At 40.1% G+C, this 13,994-nt stretch overlaps 1 protein-coding gene across 3 annotated transcripts in view; it reads left to right on the top strand.

Moving 5' to 3' along the window:
- The window catches only part of LOC117291962 (transcription factor Sp9-like), a 28,815-nt gene extending 15,081 nt beyond the window's left edge, over window positions 1-13,734 (top strand). Inside the window, exons 1-2 of one of the 3 annotated variants that reach the window (XM_033773986.1) lie at window positions 10,296-10,425; window positions 10,893-13,734. In XM_033773986.1, coding sequence (XP_033629877.1) covers window positions 10,411-10,425; window positions 10,893-12,308 — 1,431 coding nt within the window. In that variant the 5' untranslated portion in view covers window positions 10,296-10,410 and the 3' untranslated portion in view covers window positions 12,309-13,734. Of the gene's footprint in view, window positions 1-10,295; window positions 10,426-10,601; window positions 10,699-10,892 lie in introns of those variants that run through there. The other 2 variants (XM_033773987.1, XM_033773988.1) reach the window with 2 other exon arrangements.
- The last annotated feature ends 260 nt before the right edge of the window (window positions 13,735-13,994 follow it).

Below are 13,994 nucleotides of genomic sequence, written 5' to 3'. Positions count from 1 at the left end.
TTCGAACCTCACACTTTTGGACTCTTTAGTCTTGGGTAGAGGTACTAGTTCGGCGGCGTGGTTTTTATTTTCGCTTAAGGACACATTGGGCTTTGGATCGCAGTGTATACGTCAGCAGTTGTAAAGCCAAACTTGAAGGATTAATGATATTCCACCATTTACAGGTATACTATTATTATTTATTTGTTAATTTGTTTATTTAACATTTTCATATATTATTTCGTTGAACTTTGTTTGTTTTTTCGTGCGCGCGTTTTCTCTTTGTAGCGATGGACTAAAATCGCCTGCGCATTTTTCAATTTTTCTGTCACTTTACAAACTCGCATGAAACCCAGATAGTTAATGTGTTATAAACCAATTTATTAAGAACTCACTGGTTCTCTAATAATAATTTATAAACAACAAAAACACCGAGCTGTTAAGATGGTTTTCATGACATGATATTTTTTCTTGGCGTTAAAATAATACGGGCTTATAATGCAGTCAGCATCGAACAATGTTTTTTTTAACTGCCAGCTAAAACAAATTTCGGTTTGTTTGCGGCTACCCGATTCTTCGTGATTAACATATCCACATGTCATGTCCATCAATCTATCGCTATTGCATACTTTTGATTTACATTTTTTTCATTGATGTGATTGGTGCACGTGATCGCACATGTGATCGTACATTAATTTATAATCTGATGTTTCTTTTTGTCGAATTTAACGATGGCACATTTTGTAATTTTTCAAATCGGTGTTTTCTCGAAACATGATGTCGAAAACGGGCTAGGCTGATCTTCTTCACAGTAGATTCTGTCTCACAATCTTGCTATTTCCTTTATAAGTTTTCGCATTTGAATTATTAAATTTCATTCTTATTTAAAGAAAAAATTAATACTAGATTTGTGGAAGTCTTTTTTTTTTATATCTGATCTATATCTATCGTATTTCGAGGCATTATACATGGTGAGGTATCATTGTGTATTCGATGTGTTACGCCATTAAGTTTAGAAACCATTAAATTCTACACATAAAATCGCTGCTCAAATTGTTTTGTTTTATCTTGAGAGAGTGTGGCTGCAACATTCACTTATTGTCGACCGTTAAGCGACGCTCTAATAACTTGCTTCACGATAGTAATTATTGTCTCTAAGTTTCATATTTTATCACTTTTTATACGTGTAAATAAAAAATTGTTCATCTGAAATGCTAATGTTAAAGAATTATAAGTTCCCAAACTTTAAAAACCTTTCCCAGATTTCTCCAATTAAATAAACGGGTCTTATCAACGCAAAACAAAATCGTATACCAAAAAAAATGTTGTTGTTTAATCACCTTTTACGAGAAAATACTAACTTCATACGGGGCCATAAATTAAAAATATTTATCTACAAATTTGAACACATCTGTTGGAACTCTCGCAAACTCTTAACTTTGTACAGATGGCGTAACACATCGAACATACATGTACATGTTCATTGATACCTCACCATGCAATGCCTCAAAACATCTGTATACATTGAATGTTGTTATGATATGTGTTGTACACATGTGGTTTCTACTTTGTTGCTCACATAGTGGTTGGAATATTCCATTGTATTACCGGTAGTTACCAAGGTGTAATTATGGGGAAATTACTTCCCTCCAAAGAGGCTGTCGCGAATTGAGAGAGATCGAGAAAAGGGGAGATAAAAAACAACCAACTTTGAAATGAATCCTAGAGCAATGAGGTAGATATAGGGTATCATAATTAGCGCCTGCTTTGAACAATGATGGTCAAAGACCTCGGGTATGTGTAGCCCTGACTTCATCGCCTGATAGCACCGCGACTGGCTGTCACTGTGACACAACGCTCGGGGCATAACTGCACCGCGCACTGTACGTTATGCCCCGCGGTGTCGTAGCCTCGCTTGCGACCGTTGTGCGGTCGTAATGTGTACCGTACCTAGGTGGGTGTATTAGGCTCTGTTTCCGTTAGTGCCAATACCGTACGGGCCGTGTAGCCAACTTGTATAGTTACAATTTTATTCGTATTGCCCTGCGGGTTATTTGGCGGATTTCCTACTTTGCCACTGTGCTCAACAACGATTGCTTGGGACTGAAAAAAAGGAGCGCTGCTGATGCTGTGCTGTTTTTTTTTGTACCGTGGGTTTATTATTTGCTCGCAAAATTGGCATTTTCTTGCTGCGTTGGCTAGTGCCGTTTTGATCAGGGGACAGGCTCTTTTCTCGATGGGCGATTATTGCAACAAATCCGGCGGGATATGGCTCGGGGATACTGAGGCCCTGCGAAGGGCTATTGGGTTTGAGTTACTCAAGAGTATGGCTTCGGGCGGGCATTGCAGTTGGAACCCGGTCTGACATTTTGGCAATTCCCCACACGTTGGTACTAAGAAGGAAAACAAACCAAGAAAAAAAACTTATTCCAGACAAGATGTCGAAGCATAACAAAGAACCCATATATCATAATTACCGAAAACCATGAGAATGAAGAAGCGTCAATATGGTGATGGAACACCCCCCCCCCCCAAATTTATCAATAGAATAATCAGTATTAATTCCAGACGCTAAATCACACAGGAACAAATCCTGGTAATAATGTTGGAGCTATAATAACTAATACTGCATGGAGGGTGGATCTTAATTTCAACAATAGTCAGCTTATCATGAAAGCTTTGAAATAATGAGATATTACAAAGCAAGGGATTGGAAACAAGACTGATTAATTGTCACCCGACGTGCAGGTGTTCTACGTACCTGCCCCCCCCCCCCAAAAAAAAAAAAAGGAACACAAAAGTGTATGCTGGACCAGTTAGGCTACATAAAGTTATCTTTAATTTGCTTAATTAATCAGTAATTAACTTACACGGCTTTTAACCCTATATATAGGCTTTTTGTTCATAGTACCAATTTGTCCATTATCGGACGATTTTCACTTTTGCCTAAGACCCTATTTTGGGTTAATACAACACTTACCTACGTATGTGATGTACGTGGTGTGGTTGGCCATTTAAATTGTATATGCTTATAAGCATTTGCGTATAATTAGCATAATAATTTATTAATGTGAAAGTTTGTGTCTAGTGCAAATTGTCACAGTTTAACCAGCAACATATTTTAAAGCAATATTTTAGTAACGAGCTGCTAGAAATCACTCATTCAAGATAAAAAAATGAACATAGCTAATTTTTAGTTGTGGCTTTGTTTCAAGAAGACGCCATTCGTTTCCAGAATTCAACCCGAGTATTACACACCCTATACTGTATAAAGCCAGGGCCAGTCATCTTGAAGTTCTACATTGATAAACAAGGTCCGCGCAGCTAATCTTCTGTAAAACCCAATACTTCTCCGTAAAACCCCGCCGTGTAAAACAAGACGAGTTGGGCTGCCGGAACCATCATCCTAGCTCGGAGCGGTTACAAAAGGGTGAAAAGAGCTTCGGAACTCGCCCTTCTCATCATCTAGCAGGCTATACTCCCCTGCGCCCGCTGGTTCCCAATCCTAGAGAGACCAGAGATCCGTAGATACGATTATTCCCTAAACCCGAGTTTTCTTAGGCCGGCGGGGATGTAGCTGCTCACAGAATCTTCTGATGTTTGACTTAGAAAACAAACCGTTAAAGCAACCGCAATTTCTTTTTTGTCAGTCTCCGTCTTGTCACAAATCTTGTACCAGGACATGTGGTGAAACGTCTACAGAAGAGAATGGGTAGAAACTGTCAATCAAAGAAGATCACTGTGATCTTCTTGACTACCTTGCATGAGCGACCCCCCCCCCCCCCCCCCACTGTGGGGAATCTCTCGCTTGACCGTACTAGATGAGAAGTCACGAGATTTAACGATTTGCGTTGGGTATCGGCTGACTGATCTATCGATGTCGCGGCTGTGATATCGTCATCGACTCAGGGTTCCATAATTGAATTACGCTCAAGTTATGATTTAGGCGAGCGATGTCATGATAGGGGTTGTGTTACGAACTGTGCTTTTTGACACGTCAAACGAAAACGAGAATACGATTTTGACGACAGTTTGAGTTAACTCGAATAGTTGTAAACAATCGAATATCAGTACCATTGTTTCTTTCAATTCTGTGTTTATTTGAACATCAAAAACAGGGAAAGGGAATATTTGTTTAAAAACAATTGCCATACCCGTCCATTTTATATACAGAAAATATTTGTAAAAATAAAAAATAAGTAACAAAAGTGTCACATAGTATTTGATGTTAGACATAATTTTATTCAACTTTTAGCAGGTATTTTTTTTTACAGAAAATATTTGTAAAAATAAAAAATAAGTAAAAAAAGTGTCACATAGTATTTGATGTTAGACATAATTTTATTCAACTTTTAGCAGGTATTTTATTTTTACAAAGACCAAATATATGGTTTACCATTTTGATTGGCGAGTAAGAGAAACAAAAAGCACAAATTCGAGCGAAGCCTATTTTTGTTTTTCTTAGAATGAGCAACTTAATATCATTTTCTTCTCCATAAAATGACGGCTTCTAAAAAGGCAAGCGTTCATTTCTACGCACTCGACATGTTGCATTTAATAATCTAGCAATTCAACACCATCAATTCCATGTGCCAGGAACGATTTACCAAGCCCTACCTGACGTGTAATTACCTCCGATCCTTTATAAACCACTTAGAACACTCCATCCATCTTAAAACCCTACCCGACCAAGCCGTAGTAATTATACATTATTTTCCCGCGGTAGCACCGTATAACTATTAGCTTTTCTACTCGAGCGGGTCGCCGTAGTTGGGCGGTGGGGCCAGGATGACCATTTGACGGTATGCACCTTTACGGAAGTAGCGCTCGAATGGTCGGCTTTACGCCCATTGTCAACGTTTAACACAAGACCGTCATGGGCTGTCGATACCCTAGAATTTGCCTCTGTCAAACAAAGCGAATCTGTAACGTTTGCGAATTGCAATTAATAAAACTTAAAAGATTAAATAATTTGTTATAAATTTCTAAAGGGCATTTTGTTATCAAACGGATTAATTGACTAAGTTAATTAATTTATCTAATTTATCACCGACTGACAAACCCGACGTTTTATTGCGTGTGAAGTTTGCACGTCACTTGTATGACCGCTGGTAGTCCTATCTCGTTTGAAGGTTCTCCTTAATTGCTAGTGTTTGACTGTATCTTCCCATTTTCTTCCTTTATTTTGTCTTTTTTAATTCAAAACAAACATTTTGTTAAGAATATTCTGGATGGGAATTTGAAGTTTGCTTAAAATGGACTAGTCTTCATAGACTGATTTGGTTGCATTGGGGGTGTAAACGCCTATTTTGAAGATGCACTTTGAAACAAACCAGTGGCTCAGTTTCGTTGGTTGACCTTGCTCTGATTAGTGCGCCAAGTCTCCTTGTTAATAGTGTTGCGATTTTTATTGTGTGACTCTAATAAAAACAAGAGTAGGGTTGGGATGTCAGTGTGACATCTTCTGGTCATTAACCTATCATTCCTGCACCATTCACGAAGGCCCTTTCTATATGAGGTTTCCCCCTGCTATAGCCCGTCCTATAGTATTGACGTATTTTGAGTCTAATATAACTTTTTGTATTGGCTTCAACCCTACTCGTCTTCACTCTTGCATTATTCCACATTGAGTGTAGTGGTTCGTCCAGTTTGACAGAGGGGAAGATAGATAATACAGACTTCATGGAGGGGTGAACTTGGATGACAGGCCGGCCGGACTTCGTCTCTTTGCTGCCTCTGTTTCTAACTCTTTCCTCCGTCTTCAACACTCCCGTTGACTCTTGTAAAGTAAACCGGGGTTGCCTAAAGTTATCCCAGCCCCCTCCTTTCCCAATCAAGTGTACATCAAGTACAAACCCAGGGTGGCTAGGAAAGTGGTCAACAGTTTTTTGCCAACGCATAATAAAAAAGAGCAAGTGATGAACATTCAAAACCCGGGCTACGAAAATAGCGGTAAGTGCACTCACTTTCAAGTGCCAACCAAAAGCCGTCGAAGAACCCACCGTTGTTTTCTTGAAGGGCCCGGCGTACGCGGGCAGGAATTGAGCTCCCTGCGATGAATTATGGAAAAATCTGACAAACTGAGTATTTTGACAGTATAATTTGGCGTAGCGGGGCAAGAATTGGCGGGAAGACGGGTTTGGGGTTGTTTTCTTGTAGGAGCGAGCGGAGGTTGACGGAGTGATACGAAATCCATAGAGGGGATATTCAAGAGGTGAGAATAAACACGCTAGTGCATCCGTAATCATTTGAGACTCGTCAAGAAAATGTAATTAACTTCCAATTCACCGCGCTGCATTAAATTGCCTGGTTAAAGTTAAGACAACTTGCCTTTCATTCTGTGGGTGTCGATTTTTTGTCCGTTTTTCCTTGTTTGTTTTTCTTTTCTTGGCGGCTACTTTGCAATGCAATTTGAATCAGATTCAAGTCACATGTTGAAGTCGTGCCGTACGTGTGCGCATGATTATGACGGTCACGAAGTTATTTTCACCGTCTGTTAATCTGTCAGTCCATCAACCCTTTGAATCTGCATGCTATTTGTTTTTTGATTAACGTAGAAACAGTGGAAAAAGTAATTTGAATCTTTGTGCCTCATAGACCAGTTCTGAGCTTCCATATTCAGTTTGCAACACTACAGGTGAAGGTGTGCCGACTACACTTTCTAATGGCACCTCTTGCCTCACGCGTTAAGTGGAAAGGGAAGCATTGATATTTCTTTGGTTTGACCTCACATTAGTCCGGATGCAAACGTACCAAACGGATTTTCAGTTTGTATGACTGCCATCAAAAATTTACTACACATTGCACTCCACTTGCCGATTTTGAATTGTCAAATTATGTTTTACTTAATGAACAGTTTTCCCACATTATTATGAATCAATTTATTTGAACATCACACCTCTTCCCCGATATATAGTTGGAAGCCCCGCCCCTCTTTTGTCCAGCTACAATTTGTACACCATCGCTTTGTGTTTATATTCTCACAACGAAGAACAGTATCCTTATCACGTCTTTTAATGACAATATATTGACATCTTTGTTTTCAGTTATCCTTGTAATTTCGGTACATTGCAATAACTGGGGTGTTAAATTAACACCATGGATGATGTCACATTATACCAAAACATACACCATATGGTAGGGTGTTAAAATAACTCTGTTTTAACACTCTGTTTGCTATCTATTCAACAACACTCGAGGTGCGCTAAACCCAAAGTTCTTTGATACAACCCTTCAAGTTCAAGTAATGTGTAAGTTTGCTGTTTTGCGTTATGCGATTAAACACACGACCATTCAATTTATTTGCATTCAAATTCGCAGCAGTCAAATTCAACCTCTAGTTTCGCCTACCTACTAAACTGATAGCCCATTTTACTTTGCTAAAAAGAACACCTTATACACGTTTAATAGAATATAATGTTATAGTTTTAATTTGAATGCCTCAAAATGAATTCGAATGACAGTTTCAACCGGAGAGGCGAAATCGCTTAAATACAAATGTGTGAAAGTAACAGAGCCTTAGCCTATTTCTTCTGCCGAAAATGACCGGGAAAACCTGTTTCAAGCTTGACAAGACCCCAACGTGTTCATAAGTCATGTTTGCGAGTGTGAAAATCTCGAGATGCTAGGCTCGTGTGGGCGAGGTGGGAGGTTAACAGTTCCCCACCTTTTGCTCTGCACGCTGCTGGCCAACAGAGAGAGACCCCCGTCTTGGTAATAACAAACCTTAGTCAAACAGTGACAAACACATCGTGGTTTTCGTTTCCACTAAGAAGTAAAAAATGTCAATGTCAGTCAATAACGAGGTTCCTCTTTTAACATCATAACGGCATTTGAATCCACAAATTCCATGAAAAGTCAAAACGTTTACAGGACGGGAATGACAGTGTAGGAAGTTTCCGTAGTTACTTGATGGTTTGAGCGATGAGACATGTTTTTCTTTTTGGAGATCCCACCGCGTGATCACCACGTGATTACTATTTAATTCTGTGCTAATAATTGACTGGATGGAAACAAAACTGTTTGATTTGAATAATACATGCACTAGTCCTATGGGTTATTTCTGACTAAGGGTTGATACTCTTTAGCAATGTGCAACGTTTCAGCTTTGACCCTTTCCAGTGTTTTTTTCTCAGCATGAATTAATTTTTCTTCTTTACACACATCAGTGTATGAGTGAAATCAAATAATGCAGTGGAACTTACTAATCCAATAGTTTGCGACGTCTCTATATTCCGACACCTCTGTTCCGACAGCCCTATGTTCCGAAAATCTCCTTATGATTTAAACATAAGGGTTTAGGGTTATGGTTAGGGTTAGAGTTAGGGTAGGGGTGTCGGAACATATAGGTGTGAAGCACAACGAAGAGGTCTGGAGTACTCCAATGCGAGAGGGCTTCACCGGGGCCGTAACCCTCCATGTTATACCCTTACTTAAGTTCTTAATGTTGACGAGTGATAACCTCCGTTAAACACAAGAATAAAGCCCAGAACACTATACCTGAAACCAAGCAATACTTTCCACAAGATCACATTAACTTAGAGGAATAATTAAAGTGAGATTACCTCAGACACACTCCGTGCAATAGACGGTACGTGGTGACTGAGCTACGCAGGGACTCACCACTCCGCGTCAGCGATTTTCTTTGCTCGAAACCCAGCTTTTCCGGGGGTAGATTTATTATGTCCAACTTTTCTTTGTTAACCCCCTCTTGTATTGACACAAACTCAGTGGACACAAAGCATAATCTCACTCTCTGTATATTTACTGAAATTGAATTTACCAAAAGGCGTTTAGATCCAGTTGGGTGAATTTCGACATTACTATTTATTTATATTGCTGTTATTAACTTTTGACCAGCTTGGCACTTTAAGTTTCTACTTACTTATAATTCGTAAAAAAAACCTGTTTGGATTTTGGCTTTGTTCAACTCCACTGTTATTTTGTACATGACTATTTTATGTGTGTGTTCAAGTACGCATTCCCCCCTGTAGTTCAAACATTTCCTGATTTTTTTTAAGGAATTACTTTTTTGAATTGATAAGGAAGAACATGTTCTCATTGAAAAGCACTTTGGGATGGGCAATTTAATTGAACAGAAAAAAAAGTCCTGATTTGGTTTAAGATTTCCCTTTTTTTAATTGATTCAGAGAAACAAAATTTCCCAATTGAAAAGCACCACGACAACAGCAATTTTGATGTACAGAAAACAAAATTGCGTGTACTATCCATTAAGAAAATCTCCATAACGAGGACCGCCAAAGGTGATAAAATGAGCAGCTGCCGCTGGGGGCGCTGTATCTAAAGGCCAAAGCTGCAAACTATTAGCGGTCAATGACCTTACTAGTTATGACCCCCCCTCGTGGACAATAATCCGCTGCTGGTTAACCGGGCATTATGACTACACCAGACGGCAGCCTCCAAAATATCCCTCCCTCCCTCCCGCGACTAGTAAATACCAAAACAGGGTAAATCAGAGGCTATTCTTGTTGACAATGGTGGCTGTTCCGATCCACTGAGTCCGTTTGTTCTCTCCCGTCTCTCCCTGTGAACCCATGAAGCTCTGGTGACTAGAGGAGTCAGCCGAAACATGACCTGAGTTGACTGTGAGCATCCACTCCACAGGATCGATAAACTTTCAGTTTTTGTTCTTCCTGGAATTTTACAGCAATTTAACTTCTTGCTTAAACGATTACCGATTGTCGGTGTGCTTGTGTTCCTGTGTTAAAGGTGTGTGAGATCGATTTAGAAATCCCAGGCGGGTCACTGGGTGACATGACCTGTTTGCTCCAGCGACTCGACAATTACATAATCAAACCATTGGCTAGCACGGATTTAACACGCATTGATTACTAATTTACCCCACCGCATGTTTATGCATTTTTTATTATAAAAAGAAAATGATAATCCAATCCCCCAGACCGTTTTCTTCAATCCCCGCATTCTTCTAAAAATTAATGATTTTTAATCTTTCTCAACTTATCAGACGAAACAAAAATGACGTCACATGATGCACTGGCCAATGAAAAGCGCAGATGCGACACCTATGGTTGCCTACGTAGAAAAAAGCAGCGTGCATATATTAAGTGCTCTATGCTTCCGTGGGTATAGTGTCACACACTGCTCTATATGGGATATATTGATTAATGTTCACTAGGGCCTTAATCAGTGCAGTGCGGTCACTTTGCTGGCAAGTCATAACCCCGTCTGTCCGTGGCTACACACCGTATGAGCAATCCAACTACTATAGGGTTAGGGTTCTGGGATGTGGTGGAGGCGTGGATAAGCGAGGCACTATCCCGTTATTACGACGACTCGTGCTACGGAGGTGAAGTGACCGTGTGGCAACATCCGCTGAGGTCCTGCTCTTCTTCTCTCTAGTCAGCAACGGGACATGATGACAGAAACATCGGCAACAGTCGCCGGCTACTGATGACTGCTTCCTCTGTAGGTTTATTGTCCAATGATGAGAGATTCTGGGGATTTTGTTGCGACTTGGTTTTTTAGGGGATGGCGAGGATCGAAGAAAATAAAAAAAATGCTTCGACCAATTTTGAAAGACTTGTCTTTGGCATTTTGATGGTGCGCAGTTTTAGAGATGCCGCGGTCCAGTGAATTCTTGTCGGGACTCTTTAAAAAACGGAACCATTCTTGGAATGATGAAAATCAGTTTGAGTTAGGAAGGATGTCAATGGAACCATGTGTCTGGGCACAGCATGAGTTTCGTTTTCTTTTACTTTTTTTTTCTTTTTATACTGTTGATTCGATTATAGATTTGCTTGTTGGAGTAACTGTCTGTTATCTTGTTGGTGTTGAAGTGCACTTTTACTGGTGCTCATTGGAAAACACAACAAATATTGTTTATTGAATACTGATTACATGTATATTTTGTTTTTCTCATTTTTTTCATATAGGATCAGTCACGTCTTGGAACGACACCCCTGGCCATGCTAGCTGCTACTTGTAATAAGATTGGTATAAAAACCCCGCCCCCGTCCCTCAACGACGTCACCACACCCAAAGCCAAAGGCTTTCACCCCTTCATCAAGAAGACATCCTCCATGTCAGACCTCCCCACAGCCCTAACCGATTCAAGGATGCCGATTGTGTCAGCTTCATCTAACGGGTTCACCCCTTACAGTATCTCGTCGGCAGTGGCATTACACAACTCATCTCTGACCAGCTCCACGGCCGCTGCTGCGGCCTACAACGAGATGCTCATGCACGGGAGGACTTCCCTCAAATCCAGCATACCATGGACTTCAACAGATTCCGCTTCCCAACCTGCTATCATACACAAACTACATGGGACAACTGCTGATCATTTAATGAATGTATGCCCTGGTATGCCGGTGTGTCCACACCCTTACGACTCGTGGTTAAAGGCGTCTAGTGCGGCGGCTGCAAGTATTGCCCGGGACTCAAACACGGCATCCGCCCTGAGCTGGTGGGAGTTACGTGGAGGGTCGAGTTGGTTGGATCTACACCCTAGCACCGCCGTGGCATTGAGCTCACAGCTACCTAAATACTCGAGCTATGCCGCCGAGTGTGCGGCACTAAACGCGGCACACCCTGTATTCAGTTCCCCTAGTGGTAACCCATTCATGCCGGCACCTCCCCTCTTCAGTCATGACAGTCTAGGGTCATTAGTTCCACCAGGCTGTGACCTCATGAGTTTATCGCAGATGCGATCCCCGTTCCTCACACCCAACGGCTTCAGCGGATTGTCGCTGTCGTCTCGAGCAAATAGACGGTACACAGGCCGTGCGACATGTGACTGTCCAAATTGTCAGGAGAATGAGCGACTTGCCGCGGCTGGTCAACCCACACGCAAGAAGAACGTTCATAGTTGTCACATCCCAGGGTGTGGTAAAGTCTACGGGAAGACCTCACACCTCAAGGCCCATCTAAGATGGCACACCGGTGAGCGACCGTTTGTCTGTAACTGGTTGTTCTGCGGGAAGAGATTCACAAGATCGGACGAGTTACAGCGACATCTACGCACACATACTGGTGAGAAACGGTTTGCCTGCCCAACGTGCAACAAGAGATTCATGAGAAGTGATCATCTTAGCAAACATGTTAAAACTCACACTGGTAACACCACTTCCACCAGTAGTAGCACCACCAGTGGTAGCAGTAATACAAATAATAACACTAGCTCTTCGTCATCAAAGAAACCCGTAACGCCTGTAATCAGCGGGAGCGAGTCCGAAAGTTCCCCGTGCGAGCTCGGCAGTGAAGGGAACACATCCCCGGTCCCTCTTAAGAACAGTGTGTCCTCGTCAAGCAGACAGCAACACACAGAGGTAAAGATGATTACATCTTAGACAAAATGAGAAACGCAGATAAAATAAAACATCACCACCTTTTTATATTCACATAAAATCTAGATGTATTCAAAATCTCGTGTGACGCAAAGTCTCGTTAAAATAAAAACCTGAAATGTAGTTTTGTTAATAATGAGTATTCCACAATATTGTAACACGTAAGCATCAAAGGTACTGTACAGTGTCGGTTTATGTACGAGTTTCATCAATTCAAATATCAACGCTAGAAAACTGCCAAGATTACAATTTTAAGGCAAGGCCCAATTTAGACCTTTAAAGCAATCTATTTTCGATGCATACTCGATGTTGTTCATTCAACTTATTTATGGCTTGTGACTGGATTTTGGGGTTCGAATTTAGGTGCCTAACACACCGAGTGTTTTCTTGCAATTGGTGTTCCTTTGGCGATTCAAAGACAATAGGTTTGCGAGTAAGAAGCAACAACATTATCATGTGTATATATTTGAACCCAGTGGACATTATCAACCTCAGTTGTATAAAATATGTTACAAGTGTGGTTACTTTCCAACCAAGGAGAGTATTTTGAAAAATTTGATGGAAAACTTGGTTTCTTCACTTGTAAAGATTCACTGTACGAGGCCAGTTTGACTTCACAAACCAATACTGTACCTTACCTTCAATCAAGTGTGTATTTTCCTGTCACAATTAACTACAGCAAGTAATTTAAGGACTAATGTGTGTGTATAAATGACAATGTAAATAATAACACGGGCTGTATGTTCTAGGCAACAAGTCTACTCCCATTATAAATTCGGACAAAGTCTGAAATGATTTTTCATTTTGATGGAATTTTAAAACTTGCCACTCCTTAAAGTTAATATAATGCCCTCGTTCGCTGTAAGTGAACGCAAAAACCAATCACAACTGTATTGTCTGGTCATTTGAAGCCGATGTATTGTTAAGAATTTATTAGAAATAGTAAAATTAAATTATAGGTACGTTTGGTCGTCATTGTTAACAAAAGAAGTAGACATATGTTCTGAATTAAGTTTTTGAAAAAGCCAACGTGATACTGCTCTCAAAAACGCTGCGTCGTCCATCTTTATGATAAATTACGTCAACTTTTTAATGAAAAATAATCAACTGTTTTGATAATTATTTTTACTCTGATTTTTATGGCGAACTATTCAGTATCATCTCAACCTGTTATTTATTGGGATATAAAATAAAATACACTAAAAAGCGCATCTAATTAAATGTCTTATGCCCCCAAAAGCAAAAATCTACTAAAACCATGGACCAAATCTGGACTCATTATCAAAGCCAGTACAATTCTCAAACATAATCATTGTTGTTGATACCACTGCGAAGTTTTGACGAATCTAAAAAGATGATAGTTCGTAACAACAAAATATATATCAATAATAATAATAATAATAATAATAATAATAATAATAATAATAATTGTGGCTTCTTATATAGGGCACATGTTCGTCACCCAGTGACGCTCTCGGCGCTGTAACATACAGTATTTCCTGCCAGATGTGGGACTACGTTTGAATAAACCCTAAATAAACATTAAATAAACAAATAAGCAAATAAATAAACAAAGAACAAGTCTGCGTATTCTAATCTTCAGATAAAAAGGTGGACAATTTATACTTGTGAACGCGTGTGTTGGAATATTCTTTAAGTGCAACAATAGATGTAACTTGTACTCGTATT

This window comes from Asterias rubens, chromosome 6 (assembly GCF_902459465.1).
Source record: "Asterias rubens chromosome 6, eAstRub1.3, whole genome shotgun sequence".
NCBI classification, from domain to species: Eukaryota; Metazoa; Echinodermata; class Asteroidea; order Forcipulatida; family Asteriidae; genus Asterias; species Asterias rubens.
This window is presented reverse-complemented; position numbering and strand designations above follow the sequence as displayed.